Source organism: Equus caballus, chromosome 3 (assembly GCF_041296265.1).
Source record: "Equus caballus isolate H_3958 breed thoroughbred chromosome 3, TB-T2T, whole genome shotgun sequence".
NCBI lineage: Eukaryota > Metazoa > Chordata > Mammalia > Perissodactyla > Equidae > Equus > Equus caballus.
In genome coordinates, this window is record NC_091686.1 from 57460207 (window position 1) to 57480130 (window position 19924).

General features: G+C 37.3%; 1 protein-coding gene across 11 annotated transcripts in view; it reads right to left on the reverse strand.

The window, feature by feature from the left end:
• ARHGAP24 (Rho GTPase activating protein 24) overlaps positions 1 to 19924 on the reverse strand; it is a 719869-nt gene that overhangs the window by 16476 nt on the left and 683469 nt on the right. For all 11 annotated transcript variants that reach the window (XM_070263497.1, XM_070263500.1, XM_070263498.1 and 8 more), the window contains 3 exons: positions 11238 to 11370; positions 8803 to 8876; positions 6312 to 6433 (listed from right to left, as the gene is read on the reverse strand). In XM_070263497.1, the coding sequence (XP_070119598.1) occupies positions 6312 to 6433; positions 8803 to 8876; positions 11238 to 11370 (329 nt within the window). The remainder of the gene's footprint in view (positions 1 to 6311; positions 6434 to 8802; positions 8877 to 11237; positions 11371 to 19924) is intronic.

The following is a 19924-nucleotide window of genomic DNA, read 5'->3' on the forward strand; positions in this document are numbered from 1 at the left end:
ATATAAAAACAGAGCAACTAGCTAGCAAAACTCCTAACTCAGGACAACATTTACAACAAAACTAGGTGACAAGGTATTCTCCAAAGCCTCAAAACTCACGTTGTTGGAAACAAATCCCCATTGCCACAAGACCTGCATGGTGTTAATGTCTGTGAGGGAGGAAGCAAGGGGAAGCAAAGTGGGCTCTGATGGGCCTGAGAATAGAAAATACCCAAAGTATTCACTGGAAAATGCAAAGGGCTAATTTAAGAACAGCAGGTGAAACTGGGAGGGAGTGTGCCTAATCCGACAGAGGTGATCTATAGTGAAATCCGAAGGAACTATAGTCATCTGGCCCATCTGAACTCTCAATACTGACCAGCCAGGGCTTCCTTCCAGACAGGGCTCCACATGGAGGGGAAACTGTTGGGAGGAGAATCAAAATTGAGCAGAACTAGGACATCAGAGATGAAAGAAAGGGAGGGTCCAATTAAAACCAAGGATGGGAACAAAGCCAGCACAACTTAGAAAGCAAGCTGTCATATTTTTCAGTACTATGTGAAAAAACAGAAGATTGGGCTCTGAAGTCAGAAAAGTTAACCTGAATGTTTACTGGATCCTTTTTACAAATGTATGGCTTATGACAACATGTCATTTGGAAAATTCACTGAGTTATGCAGATCTTCCAAATGTAGACACATTTAATTCTACAGGATAAAAGACACATTTGTTAATATCAACACAATCTCACCATAAAATATTAGTTAATATGGTTAAATATTAGGAAGCTGTCAAGCTCAAGGTGTTAGATACAAATTTTTCACTTGAAAATTCAAATTTTATCAATGAAAACAAATTCTGCCAGTTGTTTTTCTTAAAGTGAAAGGTTAACTTAGCTCTTTTTTGAGAACATGTCTGCTAAATGCTCAAGTCTGAAAAACCATAGTTTGTCAGTCGTTCTTTTAAGTAAAAATGGAGTTCTATGAAAAAGCATTTAGTACAGCTCTCAACTCAAATAATCACACAAATGCTTTTTCTTGAGCAAATCGCTGTATTACTTTAAAAACAATATACGGAAGAAGTGTTTTATACATAGATCTTATCTCTCCACACCAGAATATTAAAAAGATGAGTTCTTGAGTGATGTCTGCATCATAATGGAGTGAGCTCTCCCCTTGAAATCTCCCCTCTAAAGTACAACCAAAAGCACATTCATACACCAACAGGGGACAGTCACACAACACAAAAGATGTCTGAGAGACCCATGCAGCCATATGTCTGAAGGTGGTGGGGCCCAATCCTCTGGAGTAAGTGGAAGCTGGTAAGCAGTACTTTTCTCTTCCCAATGGCAGCCAGCAACTTTGGACAGCACACGGCTCTGAGAGGAAAGGGGGAGGGGGCGGCCCTCTGTGGGAACACCATTGCCCTCCAAGTTCCCTCACAGCCTGAGGGAAAGCCCCACACATAGAGGAGACTGAGCTGTTGTGGGGATGTCTCCATCAAACTAGGACCCCAGGAGAGCAGTTGGTGAGGGCACAGGGAGAACACTGGGATCATGCAGAAGAAAAAGAGTGTCCCTCTCCATCCTGCTTGGTACTCCAGCCCTCTGATCACTCAGAGAGCCATGTGGAGAGAGAGGCAGTGGCTGGGAAAAGTGTGCAGGTCTATGTGATTGCCTAGAGTGCAGCACAGAGAAAGAGGCGGCAGACAGGAAAAATGCACAGGTGTAAAAAGGTGCCCCTTCCTCTGCCCAGCGCTCCAGCCTTGTGATCACCCAGAGCTCTGCACAGAGAGAAAAGCAGAGGCTAAGAGAAGTGCAGGTGAAAGAAAGCATTCCTGCTCCTGCCCGGCACTCCAGATCAGCCATCAGTCAGAGTGTCGTACAGAGAGAAAAGAAGTTGGCGGCTGGAGCTGGGAGCCCTAGATCATGCTGGGCTCAGAATACACAGCATCTGATCCCCACCCAGTGGTGGCAGGTGGAAGCTGCAACCAGATAATAACTATGTAGAGGCAAAACTCCATGCTGTCAAGCAGTATGAAAAAGTACATTAAATCTCCAGACCAGAAGGAAAGTGACAAGTACCCAGAAACTAACCCTGAAGATATAGAAATTCATAACCTAAATGACAGAGAATTCAAAATAGCTATCATAAAAAAACTCGAGTTACAAGAAAACACAGAAAGACAAATCAACGAATTCAGGAGCTTCTTTGCAAAAGAGATTGAAACCATAAAGAAGAACCAATCAGTTTGTTGGAGATGAAAAACACAATGGATGAGATAAAGAAAAAATCTGGATTCCCTAAACAACAGAGCTGACAATATGGAGGACCAAATTAGCAATTTAGAGGACAGTAATATAGAAACGCTTCAGCTAGAGAAGAGAGAACTAAGACCAAAAAGAAATGAAACTCTCAGAGAAATATCTAACTCAATTAGGAAATGCAACATAAGGATTAGAGGTGTTCCAGAAGGAGAAGAAAAGAAGAATGGAGGAGAAAGCTTGTTCAAAGAAATAATAGCTGAGAACTTCCCAAACCTGGGGAAAGAGCTGGAAATACAAGTGAACGAAGCCAGCAGATCTCCTAATTACATCACTTTAAAAAGACCTACTGCAAGGCATATAGTAGTAAAGCTGGCAAAAGTTAATGACAAAGAAAAAATACTAAGGGCAGCAAGGCAGAAGAAAATAACTTACAAAGGAGCTCCTAACAGGCTTTCAGTGGATTTCTCAGCAGAAACCTTACAGGCTAGGAGAGAGTGGAATGATATATTCAAAATTCTGAAAGACAAAAACTTTCAGCCAAAAATACTCTGTCCAGTGAAAATATCCTTCAGATATGATGGAGAAATAAAAACTTTCCCAGATAAAGAAAAGCTAAGGGAGCTCATCACCACAAGACCCCCCCTACAAGAAATTCTCAAGAAGGGTCTCATCCTAAAAAAGATGAGTTCTCAAGGGAGGAGAGTTAATACAGTGAATATTTTTTACTGTTCAACAAGGACTCTCTTAAGTAAAATTGGCATTTTTTTTCCCTATTGCCAATGCACGGCAGTGAAGCATATAATGATGCTAGTGGAGTTTGGCACCACTGCCTTGATTCATACTAAGATGACAGTTGTTTTACTCATCATTGCTTTTGTACCATCAGTGCAAGCGTCAACTCAATGAAAGGGCAAAAAACAGCTTAGTATTATTATGCAAATATGTTCAAACTCGTGGACCTCCTAAATGCATCTTAGGGGCCTCCAGGTATCCATGGACCACATTTTGAGAACCACTAGACTAGAGGGGCAACAATATAAGAACTAGCAGTGAGCATTAAATGCCTAGTTACTTAGAGAGGTAAGACTATATGAGAACTAAAAGGGAGAGAGTATAGTATATAAAGGGTGCACACTCTGACAATGTAGAAATAGTACAAATATTAAAACATGAAAGGAGAATTAGAAGAGCATATGTAAAAAGCTTTTAAATGTTTGCAGTAATCATACTGGTGTTGGTAGTACTGATATTGTTATTTCGAGTCTATTATGAGTTTGACAAAAGATTGAGCAAATGATTAATTATGAGATTCTAATTCTGTCATCTTCAATGTCTTTGAGAACCCAGATTCCCATTTGGAAGAAAAAAGATACAATTATAATAGAGAAAAGAATAAACAAAATCCATACAGTCATGATTCTGAATTGGAAGTATAGTGTGAACTTGTGAGGTACTTTTCTTGAAAATGTAAGTGTGTATGTGTGTGTATTGTGCATGAAATAAGTATGTCTGTATGTATGCATTTATATCTACTAGCTCTGCCCACTAAAAGGCTTAGAAACAATGACCAAGCCAGTAGCAATGAGCATCACTGGTAGCTAGATTTTGGTCTTGAAATATTATTTCCCACTAAAAGAACTTTTTGGAAATGGAAATTGACTTATTCCAAGTTTGGGAAAGGAAATATATAATATGAGCCCAGAAAACTTTGTCATACTAAAAAGAAAGTTGCTCCAAATTATTAAGGTCATGTCAAAAGGACTCGGAAGTCAGCTTGAAGAGGCTTCCATTGGCCAGCACTGGGAAACAATAATTACAATGCATTGACTCATCAAATAGACTTAAATACATGCGTTTATAATGCTATTTAAAAAATAACGTTAGTAATATTTATAACAGGAAGGACAGAGAGAAGAAGAACAGCAACACCACCAACAACTACTCACTTTTAGAGCATGTTACGAATCTATTTTATTATTTTAAAAATTGGCAAATAAAGGGAAAGACTCAAGTAGCATTTATCTTGCCTTTTATTTATAAAAGTTACCACTGGGTTACTGAGTAGTAGATGAGCAAAGGAGATTTTTTAAAAAAATAAAAAGTGTTCCAATTCTTAGGTTCAAAATTATAGTGCTACGACATGGATGAAGCTTGAAGACTTTGTGCTAAGTGAAATTATCCAGTCACAAAAAGATAAATACCATATGATTCCTCTTATATGAGGTACCTAAAGTAGTCAAATTCATAGAGACAGAAAGAATGAGGTTGCCAGGAGGTGGGGGCAGGGGGAGCTGTTATTTAATGAGTACAGAGTTTTAGTTTTGCAAGATGGAAAGAGTTCTGGAGATGGATGGTGGTGGTGATAGCACTAGAATATGAATATGCTTAATACCACTGCACACCTACAAATGGTTAAGATGGTAAACTGTATGTTATGTGTATTTTACTATAATAAAATAAAATGGAAAAAAATTGTAGACTTAGAATATCACCATTTCAACTTCCAGTGAACTAATTGTTTTAAGAATTGCACTAAGATCACAAAAAAAGATAATTGGAAGTTATACAACACAATCTATAGCCTTCCCAAGGATATCAAACATGCATTTTATCCAGGTCCTAATTTGCAGAAAACAGAGGGCGGAGGAATACGAAACTGCACCATGAATATGCAATCAACAAAATCCAGACTACGGGAAACTCTACGGGTCAAATAACCTAAATTTTCAATAGATAAACTGCAGAGGATCCTGTATATTAAAAGAGACTTAAAAAGATATCAAATAAAAAAGTAGTAAAGATTAAATAAAATGTGTAGAGAAGTCCACTTGGTTGATAAAATTAGAAAGAAATGCAAGGAAGTGATTGATATAAATGTCTGGGTAGTTAGATGAAGGGTGCCGTAAGCGAGGAGAAGTAGCTTTAGACAGCGGGGTCTTCAGCATGCCTAGAAAAGGTGTATTTCTTGACCTGGATGGTAATTTCTAGAGTGTTTGTCTAACAGATATTCATTAAGATGTGTGTGTGTGCATGTACATGTGTGGTTAGTGTTGGTGGTTTTCTGTATGTATTTTATTTTATAGTAAAAAGTTTTTAGAAAATAGACTAAATATCTTTAAGCTTCTTGTACCTTCAAATTTTATATTTCCTAATGTCTGCTAAACTCTTCAGACAGAAATTAAAGTTCTCTGGCCCAACTATCTTACTGCCAAAAATCTGATGTTCAATTATATATTTGACAAAGGAAGTTAAGCTGAGTTGATTTAGGCAAATACTTAAAAGCTTTTTCTTTCTTTCTTTCTCTCTCTCTTTTCTCTCGCTCTTATCATAAGATATAGAGGAATGAAAATCACAGAATTTTCAAGGAAGGAACAGTGTCAGGGGATATTTTGTTCTAAACTAAATAAACTCAGAGTGAAACCAAAAATAATTATTTTTTCTCCTTCCCTCTTTCCTATTAAATTCTTAAATGTTCAATTAGGCCAATTTGCAAAAAACAATGGTGCTAACAACCACAGGTAAGAAAAGTGCTCAGGCAACGAGCCTGCTGGAAATAAACAGAAGTAGCAATTCATCACGGAAAAGAATTTGAAGTATTTTGTAATTTAGAAAACAAGAATTCCCTCGTCTTTCAACCCACAGGTAAATATGCAGTATTATCTTATAGAGGATCAGATTTGTCTACCTCTTGAAATCAATCAAATAAAGCCAAATTAATAAAAATATATTAAAGTAGTAGCTTTTGAATTTTCTGAAAATTGCATTAGCCTCAAAAAATGAATTAGAGTTTTCCACTTCTTGCATGATACTTCACGGACGATTTGTGGAAGTTAGATTTATTTTTATAAGGATTCTGAGAAATCATTCAGTAGATTATTATGCTTAATAAACTCAAAAAATTGCCTGACATCCAAAGAAATCTATTTTGCATTTGAAGTGCTTGACTCAATAAGTGGAGTCCCCATGGATTCACTTACTTCCCTAGTTTGCTCCAAGAACAGGTCAGGCTAGCCAAGAGACAGGTCACTGTTGTCTTGATGAGGATGTAACATAATCATTTACTTACCCTCCATGATGGTCAAAGGATCTTCCACTTTGGGGCGCAGAATATTAGGGCCAAAGACAGTGGCCAGGTTCTGCACACTCATTTTGTTAACTCCCGAATAGGATTGTACTTCATCCAAGAACCTGTTGGATGTAAGAACCCAAACAAAACACAATGGGATCAAATTTGTCAGTGGAAGAAAATAGGTTACTGGGAAATTTATGAACTGGAGTATGTTCAAAGATGATTATGAAGACAAAATTATTTAGAAATTCAAACATTGCTCAGTCAAACATGGAGAAAATATATTGCAAATCATTAATTTTATTAATTATAAATTGTTAAATGGTTATTTATATTAATTACATTATTATTACATATATTATTCTATGAAATATAAATTATTCATTAATGATGAGAGGTCCTATCAAATATCACCTCTGGCCTGGCTTGGCTTGGTTTCCTCTGTCAGCCACAGGAGTAAGTGTATTTAGATAAACCTTATATGGACTTGAGATTGAAGAATATGGATTTCCTTCCAACCCCTAAATAAAATATTAAATTTAGACACATATTCAACTTGAGAACTATAAATAGGATGATCTGGTACAATCCCTTATTTCAGAGAGGAGGAATCAATCCTTTTTGTGTGGAGTAATTTGTGAACTTTAAGTTTATAGTCTATTTAAAAATGAGATCAAATATGGCTTAGGTTAAAATCTCAGTTCTACTGATATGAAAAACTGTAAGCACAAATTGTTTCAATTTATTAGATACTGAAGAATAAGAGGCATAAAATTGGCTTTCCCCCAAACGATTTTAGTAGGGGGACTGTTTCTGTAATTTCAGGCTGTTTGCACTCCTTACTCCCTCTTCATTTCTACAAGAGCTTCTATCATTTCATGGCTTACTAACGGTACTGATGAGACAAAGAAGAAGCGATAAAGAATAAAAAAGAACTTATTTTATGTGTTACTTAGAATCTATTTTATTATGTGTCAGTCATTGTACTAACATTAATTTTTCAAAGCATCTCTGTGAGGTAAATACTATTGTTATCTCTATTTCACAGATGAGACACATGAGGCATCCGAGAGGTTAAGTATCTTCTGCAAGGATGCAGAGTAGTAAGTGGCAGAGCTGAGATGCGAACCCAGGTGACTGACTCTAGAGTCTGGGCTCTAACCACTACACCAGGATGCTAAGAAAAGGTGTCTATGTCCACATATTCACTACTGTTATACAGACTAAACTGTAGCAAAACTGAAGGTCAAAAAGTCAAACTACCATTTCTTATCTGAAGTAGTTGAAATTAAAAGTCTGCTTAAATGTTTCAAGAGAAGTTAAGTTTTTCTATTATGGAGATAAAGATTTGCAATATGGTTCTCAAAGAAGCCCTTTTCCCTTACTTAAAGATAATGTAACCTTTTTATCGTCCACTACAATAGCTTGCATTAGTTCACAATCTTGCCTTACACGTTAATAAGCGTATGCTTTCCATGAAAAGACTTCTTGCTTTTTCACATTCTGAAATCTAAGGTCTTGTCTGCTTCCTAAACATAACCATCACCAGAAAAAGTTATGGTAGGAGATTTTGGAATTCCTGCTCAGTAGCAGTTGACAGTGAACTCCACAGGGTCTCACAATAGTCTGAAACTCCACAGTGCCTAGTCTGCTGAACACATCCAATCATGACGCAAAAACCATACACAAATGATGCATTGGACTGAACTGAAAATTTGAATTTTCTTTTAAAATGGACTGGGAAGCTATCATTTAAAATACCTTGCAGTAGTATCCATCACTAATCTCTTTATTTAAATGTAATATATTTCAATTTTACATATTTGGTTTCTCAAATAGGGGCACATACGTGGCACACCCTGTCCCAGGACTGTAGTTAAACGTGGTCACTGAGAGAGAGCTTTACCAGGCACAATTATCGTTCTGACAGAATTGAATTACAAATGTCTTTTCAATGAGTGTGAAGTGGGACAGGAATGGAAAGAAGATAACATTTATTGAACGCTTACATATATATTAATCATTAAAAAATATAATTTAATTTTAAAACAACTGTGTGAAATGTGTGTTTTTCCTACCATTTCACTTATTAGGACTCTGAGACTGAGAGAGAACAGACAATTGCATAAAGATACACGAGTAGTCAGCGGCAGTCTGGACTCCCATGCAGAACTTCCCCATGCCAATATACACGCTTCTTCTCTCAAACAACGGTACATGGAACATGTACAAACAATTTTGATGGAAATTCAAAGCAACATATCTTTAACATGTAAAAGCAAGAGAGACTTCAGAAATAACAAATTACAAAATCATGCAAATTTAGTGCTCAAAGAAGCCTTTGAGATCACCTTGTCAAACCTCTGTTTTACAGAGGCCAACACTGGAGTTCAGAGCAGTGAAGTGATTTCGTTCCTCGTCAAACATAAGTTACTCACAGGCTAAATAGTCTTGTTTTGTTTAGTTGCGTCTTTAAGACAATTCTTACCTGCAAATATACTTGAGGAGGTTGTAATTGACCGCTGGCAAACTCTTCACCTGCTTCGCTAATTCCTTAACTCCCTGAGTATAAAGAAGAGAATAACTGTTATCTTTCTAAGGTTGGTCTTGGAATTAAAGCAAATGGGAAATCAGCATATAATTGTTTTTTAATTGGTGTCACATATTGTCAGTGAAGGATCCTGTCCTGAAAACTTGCCACCATCACAGCAAGCATTTTACAAATATTTTCAAGGACGTGAAAGCATTTCAAATATCTCCACAAGTACTATGCGGAGAAACAGATTTAAGTGAAGCCCTTTTAACATTTTTAACACTTGTTCACAATTGACTGAAAAAGGAAGATGGCCTCACTTATAATTAGGTTATTTGGGGGGAAAAATAGCCTTGATGTACTGACAGTCCTTCTCATTTTTAGCATGCCTGAAACATAGATAAACATACGTCTACTGACAAACAAGTCTCTCAGGACTGGTCACGTTCAGGATACATCATTGAAGGTGGGATGGAGGGGTGCAGCCTGACCTTCCTGGAAATTTTACAAAAGGATTAACTACTTTGTTTCTTCTCATTGTAGGACTTCCTCTAAAATATAAACGGTCCCAGAAAAGCTAATGGATAATATAATCTGATCTGTTCTTCTTCCTGTAAATAGTAAATATTTTAAGCTTTCTGGGACATATAGTTTCTGTCTCAACTACTCAACTCTTCTGTTATACTGCAAAAACAGCCACAGACAATATTATACAACAAACAGAATAAAACTGCATTTACAAAAACAGGCAGCAATTTTGACAAGAGTGCCAAGAAGATCCAAAAGAGAAAAGAAGAGTCTCTTCAACAAATGGCACTGAGACAACTGGATGTCCACATGCCAGACAATAATGTTGGACCTTTTCCTCACACCATAAATAAAAATTAACTCAAAATGGATCAGAGACCTAAACATAAGAGCTAAAGTTATAAAAATCTTAGAAGAAAATATGAGTAAATCTTTGTGACCCTGGGTTAAATAAAACCTTCTTAGGTGTGACACTAAAAGCACAAGTGGCAAATGAAAAATAGACAAATTGGACTTTATGAAAATTAAAAACCTTTTTGCCTCAAAGGACATCATCAAGAAAATAAAGAGGCAATCCACAGAATGGCAGAAAATATTTGCAAATCATATATCCGATAAGGGCCTTGTATCCAAACTACACAAAGAACTCTTACAAATCAATAAGAAGAAGACAAACAGTCCAATTAAAAATGGGAAAATGGTCTGAATAGATGTTTCTCCAAAGAAAATACACCAATAGCCAATAAGTACATGAAAAGATGTTTAATATCGTTAGCCATCAGGGAAATGAAACTCAAACCTCAATGATACACCACTTTACACACATTAGGATGGCTACGATAAAAAAGAGAAATAACAAATGTTGGCCAAAAATGTGGAGAAATTAGAACCTGCACACATTGGAATTTTAAATGGTGGAGCCTCTTTAGAAAACACAGTTACATATGGCCCAGCAATTCCTCCTCCTCAATATAAACCCAAGAGAAATGAAAACATATGTTCACACGAAACTTTGTAAGTGGATATAAATAGCATTATTAATCATAGTCAAGCAGTGGAAACAACACACATGTCCTGCAACTAACAAATGGATAAATAACAGAATATTATTTGGAAATAAAAGGAATAAAATACTGATATGGGGTACAATGTGGATGAACTTTGAAAACAGTGAAAGAAGCCAGTCACAAAAGAAAACATATTGAATGATTCCGTTTATATGAACTATCCAGAACAGGCAAATCTATGGAGACAGAAAGTAGATTAGCAGTTGCCAAGAGCTGGGGAAAGAGAGGCATGGGCAATAGATACGCAGTTTGTTATGAGGGGATGAAAATGTGGTAAATATTCTAAAATTAGATTTTGGTGATGACTGCACAACTCTGAGAATATACTAAAAAGCACTGAATGGTACACTTCAAATGGGTGATTTTATAGCATGTGAATTGCATCCCAATAAAGCTGTTTTTACAAAAACAAGCAGTAGGTAGGACTACCTAAGAGTCATTGTTTGAAGTGATTTAAGGGGCACACAAAAAGGAATATGAAAAAAGGCATCCAGTTTTTTCATAGAACGCTTGGCCTCATGTATCGCCACCGTCAACCTTTCAGGGGAGCAAAATGACAAGGGGTGCTTATTTTATTCCTTCAGCCACACTTTTCTTTGTGATGAGAGAGGGAATTAAAAATGAGACCCGAGTTGTGCATGTAAAGTCTAAATCTGTGTGATGCCAATACACAGAATAGCGGAAAACAATAGAAAATCCAACGATAAGACAAAGGGAAGTTTACAAATTAAAGACTAAGAGCACTGAAAAAACTCTCAAAAAAAAACTTTTTTAGAAATAAATGCATCGACTTACTGCTTCCTCCTCTTTGCTGAGCAGTTTGGCACATGACAAAAAATCTTCATACTTTGCATAAGGAATAACTGGTTCTGGAAGTTCTCGGAGATACAGCTTAAGAAGTGATGCCACTGTGTGTACATCTGTGTTGCTGTGGAGACAGAAGTGAGAAGACAATCTTTGGAGTAAACCTTATGCCATTTTATTTGTTTTTTCATCAAATATGCATCGAAGAGTCAGAATTTTATGCCAGTTGGCAATTGAATCAGTCAATCCAGCTTTCAAGAAGCACCCACTTATGTAATGCCAATAAGATGCTACCACAGAGAGGAACACAGAAGGACACTTGGAGTCCTCAGTATGGTATGAAAATATTGGAAAGCTCAAGCATTTTTCTTTTGTGTGTATTTGACGTTAAGTGAGAGTAGTAACTTTTGAAAACAATGAGAATATACCAAACTTCAAATAAAATACAATACAGTTTACAAAAATACCAAATTTACATATGTGTGTATGTATGAATTCAATGCCAAAATTAATTATTTCTGAACCCTAACTTCAGTTCTCAAAATTTCACGCTCATTCTTGAGAAGACATTGGTGACTGGTTATAGATTCCTAAAGCTTAGTATGACAGGCTATAACTTTTTAAGCAGAGCTCATTTTGAATGTGACTGATTCTCGGCATGATTGCATGTCTAACATTTTAAGAGAGTTGGGAATCCTTAGAGTTTTCTAGAAAGAGAAAGTGCAACAAAAATAAACAATGAAAGCTTAACATGGCCCTTGTGTAATGTGCAAAATTTATTTTTATTCTCTGCTGAATACAAGAGTGGCAGGATAATTTAATGCAATATTAATTTATATTTTGTTCCCTGTATTTCCCCATTCCCTGATAATCCGTCAAGAGGACTGACAGTAAACACAGGAAGAGGTGGCGTGTCTTTTATTTATCTACTTTTGGTCTTGTTTTGGTTTTTTATTTGGGAGGAAGGGAACAGGAGCGTGGGAAGGAGAGACTGGTGAGCAGGGAGTAAAAAGGTTGATGGATTCCCACCAAGCAGGGTGAGTGGCAGTGAACAAGGCCAGGGATTCTGCAAGTAGTAAGAACATACACCCCTCCCAGAGTGTGCTGCAGGAAGTGACAAGTCCCCAGAGGGGTGTACCTTGACAAGCTGGAATATAGGCACTGGGATTTCCTGCCTCAGCGAATATTCTCAAGGGTGACAAGGAAGCAGAGTTGACTTCACAAAACTACATGGGTTGAGACAATGGACATCTCAGTTCTCCATTTTGGACCCATAGATTGATTTCATCAGCTATTTCCCACACATGTACTCTGTATCAAGCATTATAGAAAACACAGTGGGTGAGCACCGAGGGGTTAAAAAAAAGGATTATTCTAGCCTGCTCATCATTTATAATCTTGTGGGGGCAGCAGATACTAATACAAGTATATAATCACAAAGTGTGGTGAGCAGTAACAAGGAAAAGTATTGGATGCTAGCTAATAACAAGAGAGGACTAATTTATGGGTTGGAGGGCTTCCCTGAGGAAATGATGCTTGGGCCAAGATCTGAAGGGTATGTAAGAATTAACTAAGTGAGGGCAGAAGAGCAGAAGGCGGCGTCCCTGATTAATGCAAAGCAGGTAAACAGAGCCCAAAGTGGGAGGGAGCATCCTGTCCTTGAGGAGCTGACAAAAGGCTAAGGGAGACCAGACCTCTGAGAGGGACTGGATGAGGTCTGAGCGGTAGGCGGTATCCTCATGGACCATGGGACTTCAGCCGCCACAGAATTAGACAGGGCAGGGGCTGAGGTTTTCCATTTTACAGTCAGAGTCAGTCAGAGCAGGCATATTGTCAACCATTTTGCAGATGTTAAAATGACAGAGGTGATCTGAAAGGGCTGGTCTTACCTAATTAATTTTATTCTTGTAATAATTAAATAAATTTTTTCTCTTAAAACTCTAAACTGATAGATAAACTAGAAGTCATCTTAAAGGCTAGCAAAGAAAATAAAAATCATGTCTCTGGGACATCTTGAAAACTGTGACCAAGCTCATTAATTCCTAAAAATATTTTCCAAAAATAATTTTTTTAAAAGATAGGTCTAAAATAGTCTCAGTGGTAAGACAAGGAAGACACAAGTTTGTTTTCCTTTCTGGAAAAACACTTCATTTCATGTACATCAAAGCCCTCCTTTGTTTCTGTGCTATGCAGTAAAGCACCTGACCCCTGGAGGCACAGTCATCAGTAATAACAAAACCACAGCCTGGGGCAGGATATGCGGTTCAATCAGATACTACAACAAGCTATTTCCATCTTTTCATTCTACTCAAATCCAGCCCACTCTAACCCAACCCACTCCATGACTGGGTTGGCTCGTGTTGCTTTCAAAGTCAATGACAATTTTGTTAAAGCTATAGGTAGGTACAGAGAAGAATATAAAAATAAAATATAAAATAAGTATAATTTCAATATATGGAGTATATGTATAATTTGTATGGCCATGGAGAGTATATAAAAATATTTATGAAATAGATAAGATGATAAGGATAAATAAGAAATATATATTTAACAAGAAATCTGTTTTAGTATTTCAATGATGGACTATTCATGCCATTGTCTCCCAAGTGCACTGTTTTTAAGGTAACTTGCTTGTTACTTTCTTTATGGGGTATTTTGCTTCCAAGGAAGTTGAGCTCTGGTACTGAGGACGTACGAACACTAGATGGCGCGATTGCAAAGTCAGACTAATCGAGATGTTGCGAAAATTGCGAAGGATGAAAGACGCAGAGTCATTCATCCTCCAGCGATTTTCTTAGCACCAAAGCTGCAGTAATGTTCCAAGAATAGAAATATTTGAGCTATGAATCAAAGTAATAGATGTGGCTGGGGTGATTATTTTATTCCTTCCCTAAAGTGAGATGTTACGTTAGCTTTCTAGCGTTATAGTATACATCCACGCACTGTTAGCTATACAGAAGCGATAAAGAAAAAATGACCAAATATATTTTCTTTTTTTAATTAACAAAGGTTATTAAATTTTTGCTTAAAGGCGAAAACTCAAAAATGTATGACTCTTTTTTGGCTTTATTAAACTTAGGCTATTTTGTAGAAATAGAGACTTCTACATTTTCCCAGCATTCTCAGTTTTGGCTTTGTCCTTTCCCACTGAATGGAAGAAAACAATCACTTCTGGACAGACTCCAACATGTTTGCCAGCTCTGATTCACCGCCAGAGGCTCACAATCCATCTGCCTAAGCGCTAGCATGCAGCCCACTAAAATAGGAAGTCTGGAGTTTCTCTGAAAAATCTCTCTATAGCCACTCTGCAAAATAGCAACCTTCTGCATCTAACTCTCCAGTCTGATATCTCTTACTGAAAACCCATGGCTTTGTCTAATTAATATTTGCTTAATAGGTACAGCTAATTAAGTAAATACCAGTACTGTGTGTTAATTGCCCAATGTACCTAGAGAAGTGTGCCACCTTTGCCTCAGAGAAACATACCTCACCTTCAGCAAAGCGAAGTGACTGCACTGGCAAAAGCTGATGTACATGGAGAATTCCAACCCCTAACCTAGCTGATAATAATAATAACAGCAGCAGCAGCAGCAGCACACCTACACACATCTCTCTCTGCATGAGGTCCTCACAGCAGCCCATCAAATTAACATTATTAACTCTGGGGTACTCGAACAGGAAACTGCACATATACAAAATTCTTTTTGGATAATCACTGAGCTATGAGAGGTTTTAAAGTCACACTCTTTGGCAGAAATTCAAAACTATTTGCTAAAGTTGAAATCATTCTACAGACCTCAAGTCTCTTTCACTCACCTGGCTGTAGAATGTGTTTTCAGAAATCAAGATAAATAATCATGCTCATTCTCTCCAGTGATAGCAAGGAGGCAGAGACAGGCCCGGGGATCCCGTGTAAGAGAGCTTTCAGGCCAGAAGATGCTGTGTCGCATGTCATTTAACTGATCAACATATGCCTTTCGTTTGCACCTTATTTTGTACTGGGACTTTACTTCTGGGTCGTGTAGTGCTTTTTATCAAACTCACAGGGAGGATTCCATGAGACTTCCTATGACTGACCTAACTTTATATTCTCACAGGTCTTGCTTTGGTCATTCTGGGATCACCCTACCAATGGTTCACTCACCAAATAGCTCCTGAATGCTTAAAGGGGCGCACTGCTCACATCACACGCTGGGGAGAAGAAATGAATTACAGAGGTCTTTACTGTGTCCCTCCGGCTTATATCTCTAACTGATCACCATCAACACGTTTCCATACCTATGTGCCTCATTGGTTTGACTTCTTCACACTTTCTAGATATTCTAGCTGCTAAGTTCTTGCCTGGTGCCTTAAGAATGTTTTTATACTCCTGGAAATTACCTGCCCTATTTACAATCCATGTACAATATAGGACTCTTACTAATCTGAAAGCGATAACGGAGTCTGACAGCCACCCTTCCTTGGTCATCCTCTAATCCCACCCAACCTTCCCTGATAAACAGACTCACACACAGAGATAAGTCTAAATGCCACAGTAATTACAAGTATAATACCGCACAGGCAAAACCTTAAAACTTTTAAGCCTTGAAATTAGAAATGGGAGTTTTTCTCTCTGGATACTATGCACAGAACACAATATAATTCATTGATTTATCTGAATGGAATGAATTTCCAGTGCACCTACACAGGAAGTTATTAAAGATATTGCAAACTTATTTGCAACACACACAATGAGATGACCTAAAATTCCCTTGGAATTAAGAAAAAATAATGTCAAATCCATTGTACTCCATGAAGAATATATACAGGCCTGAAACATTCAGCAGCACCATCAAGATGAAGACACGAAATTGTCTTAAGCCACACACTGCTCTGTCTAGAGTTCACCAGGACATAGACAAGCAAATCCAAAGGTAGTAAACAGTTCCAAGCTAAACTAAATGTCTGCAAGAAAAGTGTGGTTCTGTTCAAACTTATTTTCGTATGTATCTGTCAAAACTGGCACACTTTTTGGCAGTGAAACTTGAATCTGGTTAAACAGTCACGACTTACTGTATGGTTACATAAGCGTCACTGCTGAGTTACACACAACCCCAAAAGACACTTTTACCTCCAGGCGAAGTCCAGGACTACACTGAATTAGTGCTTGTCCCAAACCAGTCTCCTAGATTAAAAGGAATGATGCAGAGAACTGCATGACGACTCCTGCTATAGGAGGATTTGTTTCCCCACCCCCCAAAGTCACTTGTTAAAGCCCTTGCCTCTGATGCGATGGTGTCTGCAAATGGGGCCTTTGGGAGGTAATTAGGGTTAGATGAGGTCATGAGGCAGGGACCCTGGTTGGATAGGATTAGTGCCCTTATGAGAAGAGACACCAGAGGGCTTGCTCCTCGCCCCTTTACGCCTATGCGTAGGCAACAAGGGAAGGCTATGTGAACACAGTGGAGATAAAGTAGCCGTCTACAAGGCAGGAAGACAGCCCTTAACAGAACCAAACCATGTTAACACCCTGATTTCAGGCTTCCAGCCTCTGCAACTGTGAGAACATAAATGTCTGTTGTTTAAGCCACCCAGTCCGTGGTATTTTGTTTAGTATATTTAAACTTGTATAATGGTCACAAGTTTAAATATGGCCACTCTATCATACATTGGAGCCTACAAGTTACACACTTGTCTCTCCAATTTTCTATGATGGAATAGTGGTGGGAGGGATGGTGTTCATGCTTAAAGCTGTCACATTGACATCTTCTCTCTTACTTCTAGAATTACTTATGTTTCTAGATGTATGTGTGTATAGATTTCTCCTTTACAATGCTAGCTAATTACGTAAAAAGGACATTTGACAGTTTGATATACAATCCAACATACCATACACATGAGGATGTCTATGCACACATGCACACATGTGAGTACACACTGACACAACTATATGTGTATAACATACTCGAGGTAACAAAACACCCCGTTGTGTAGCTGTAGGAAGAGATTGCTTTGAGCATCTGAGTTTTGTGATTCCAAATAATAGACCCCTCAAATTGAAAGTAGCTACATTCCAAAACTGAAAAAAAAAATTCATGGATATTTGTCTATTTGCTCCTTCTGACGATTATTTCCTGTAAGTCTCTCATTTCATTGTTTGATTCCTCACTCTCCTTTCCCTTCCACCTCTTTGCCTTCTCTTCCTCTGGCCATCATTCCTTACCAGTCAGCTCCTAAGCTTTTCTTCCTCTGTTGGCCTCTAAGTATTATTTTCCTAAACTTTATGCACACTTCCTGGGGAAATTCATGAGTTCAACGATCACTTTTCTATGACTACAAAGTATACATCTCTACACCAGACCTTTCCATTAAATTCTTAGATGTTCCATACATACTTTGAACTCCATATAAACAGAGCTGGACAACAACAAAAAAACTCTTGGCAATAGAAGTATTTCTCCTTTATTATTTTCTCAGCCATGGATGGCATCACTATTCACACAAAGAAGCAAGAAACCTAGCAGTCAACCTAAATTTTGCTCTTCCTGAGATCCTAAATCTAACAGTCATTAGTAAGTCTCAGATTGCACTGCACATTGGAATCACCTGGAAAGTTTTAAAAAATACTAATGACTGGATCCTATATAATCTGACATTAATACCTTATGAATCCTTTCCCTTTTCAGCAGTCTCATAGACGCTGCTCAAGTTCGAGTTCATATTACTCACTTCCATTAATGTAAGAGCACATTAGCTGATCTCTCTGTACAAGCCTCTCTTCCCACATCCAACCCCCTGAGCACGCACGTAGAGGTGGTAAACTTCAGTAACAAATAAATATATATAACGAGTAAAACGCTTTGTTGTATAGCTTTTGAATACCACACTTGAATACAAAGGTCAAATGTTTAAGCATATATAGATAAATAAACATCACACAGAAATGTACAGATTTATTTTATAGACATTTTAGTCATTAGAGTTGTCATTCAGTTTGGGTCAGTATGTTTGAGAGTGTTGATTCACTTTATAAACAGCCACACTCTAATTTGTCTATGTAAATTAAAAATTTATACCAAACAATAAAAACAAAGTCTGATTTTTCCCATTATAGTACCAAGGTGCTTTCATTGGAGAAGAAAGGCTAATGGGCTTGAGACATTTATAAGGCTTAATGTAGAATATTCAGGAAAGATTCCTTAAAGCAATATTACATCAGTATAACTCTATTTTAATAGGCTACCTCGTACATACATATGCATTAATTTCCAACAACAATAACAAAAACTAATTAAAACCTTAAGTGCTGTCAGTTATAAAATTAATTAACATGGCTATTAAAATGAGTTAATATGTCCCTCCATATCTAGTGATTTTGGATCCAAGGTTCAACATCATATCCAAATTTAACTTAGAAGTGACATTCAAATGCACATGATACATTCTTATACTATAAATGACATTAATATTTTCCAAACTCTTAAGAGCCAAGTTATAAAAAACCCCCATAAATTTCCCATAGAAATTAAATCTGAAATCAATGAAGCTGCAAAGATTTTCCTATTAAACTAAGCTCCTATTCATATCAATAATGTATACAAACAATTAGAATAAGTATTGACATAAGGAATTGTTTGAAAGTCACCAATGATAGAGATTATAGATAGCCTTTTCTCAGACCACAGAGAATTTTATAAGGATATTGGATATCCACATACTGCATATACCCATATACATATACTACTCACACCTACACATGTACTACATACATACATATACATAGTTCTTTGTAGAATCTTTAAAAACATATCCAATGAGTTCTATGTCATGAAGAAAATCATCCAGGCTCTCCTTGATTGACTCTATATGTTGGACTTTGCTCTTTTCTCAGTGCCAGCAGACCTTCATTGCATCTACTTCTAATTGCCTCAGGAGAAAGCTCAAGTCTTTGAGGTTCTACTGAGTACCTATAGTTGCCAATGGACGAAGTAGTTAGTTTGCTCAGGAGTTTTAATAAACAGAGACATTCTGAATCTAGGTTGGGAGTCACGATGGCGTAATATCCACCCATGAACACTTTTTCTGGCCATTCTGTAGAGTATAATTTCCTAAATTCACAAAGTGTAAGATATATGCCAAGAAACGCAAGAATGAGTAAAATGTTCGGGAGGTTATTGCCAACTCAGAGTGCCTATTTTCAGGTGGATATAAAGAAATTACTCACAGTAAGAGATATAAGAAAACTCATTAACAGAAAATTTAAAATTACACTTAATGAATAGCACTGTTGAATGGATCACGTGACTATAGTGTGAGAGAGGGGAGCTGAAACATTTCCTGCACACCTCCCATGCCCCAAGGAATAGTTCAGAAATAAAGACAATACACAATCTCTAAGTGCACTATGATTATGCAGTTCTCTAAGCAGATTATGTAAATAAATAGCTTTCATTTCTGGCTTACATGGAAAATGCTGTCTTTCCTAACATTTGACTCCTGGTACACGGATACCGAAGATATTCTTTCATCAAGAGTTCACGTGACTCTCCTAGTTCTCATGTCTTTATATTAGTAAACGTGGGTACCGAGACTCCATCAAGTAGCCCTTTCTTGCTTCAACTGTACCAGGATTGAAGTGCTATGAGTTGTAATTTCAGTTTCATATGAACTTTAAAATCCTGGCAAACAGTTAATGAATG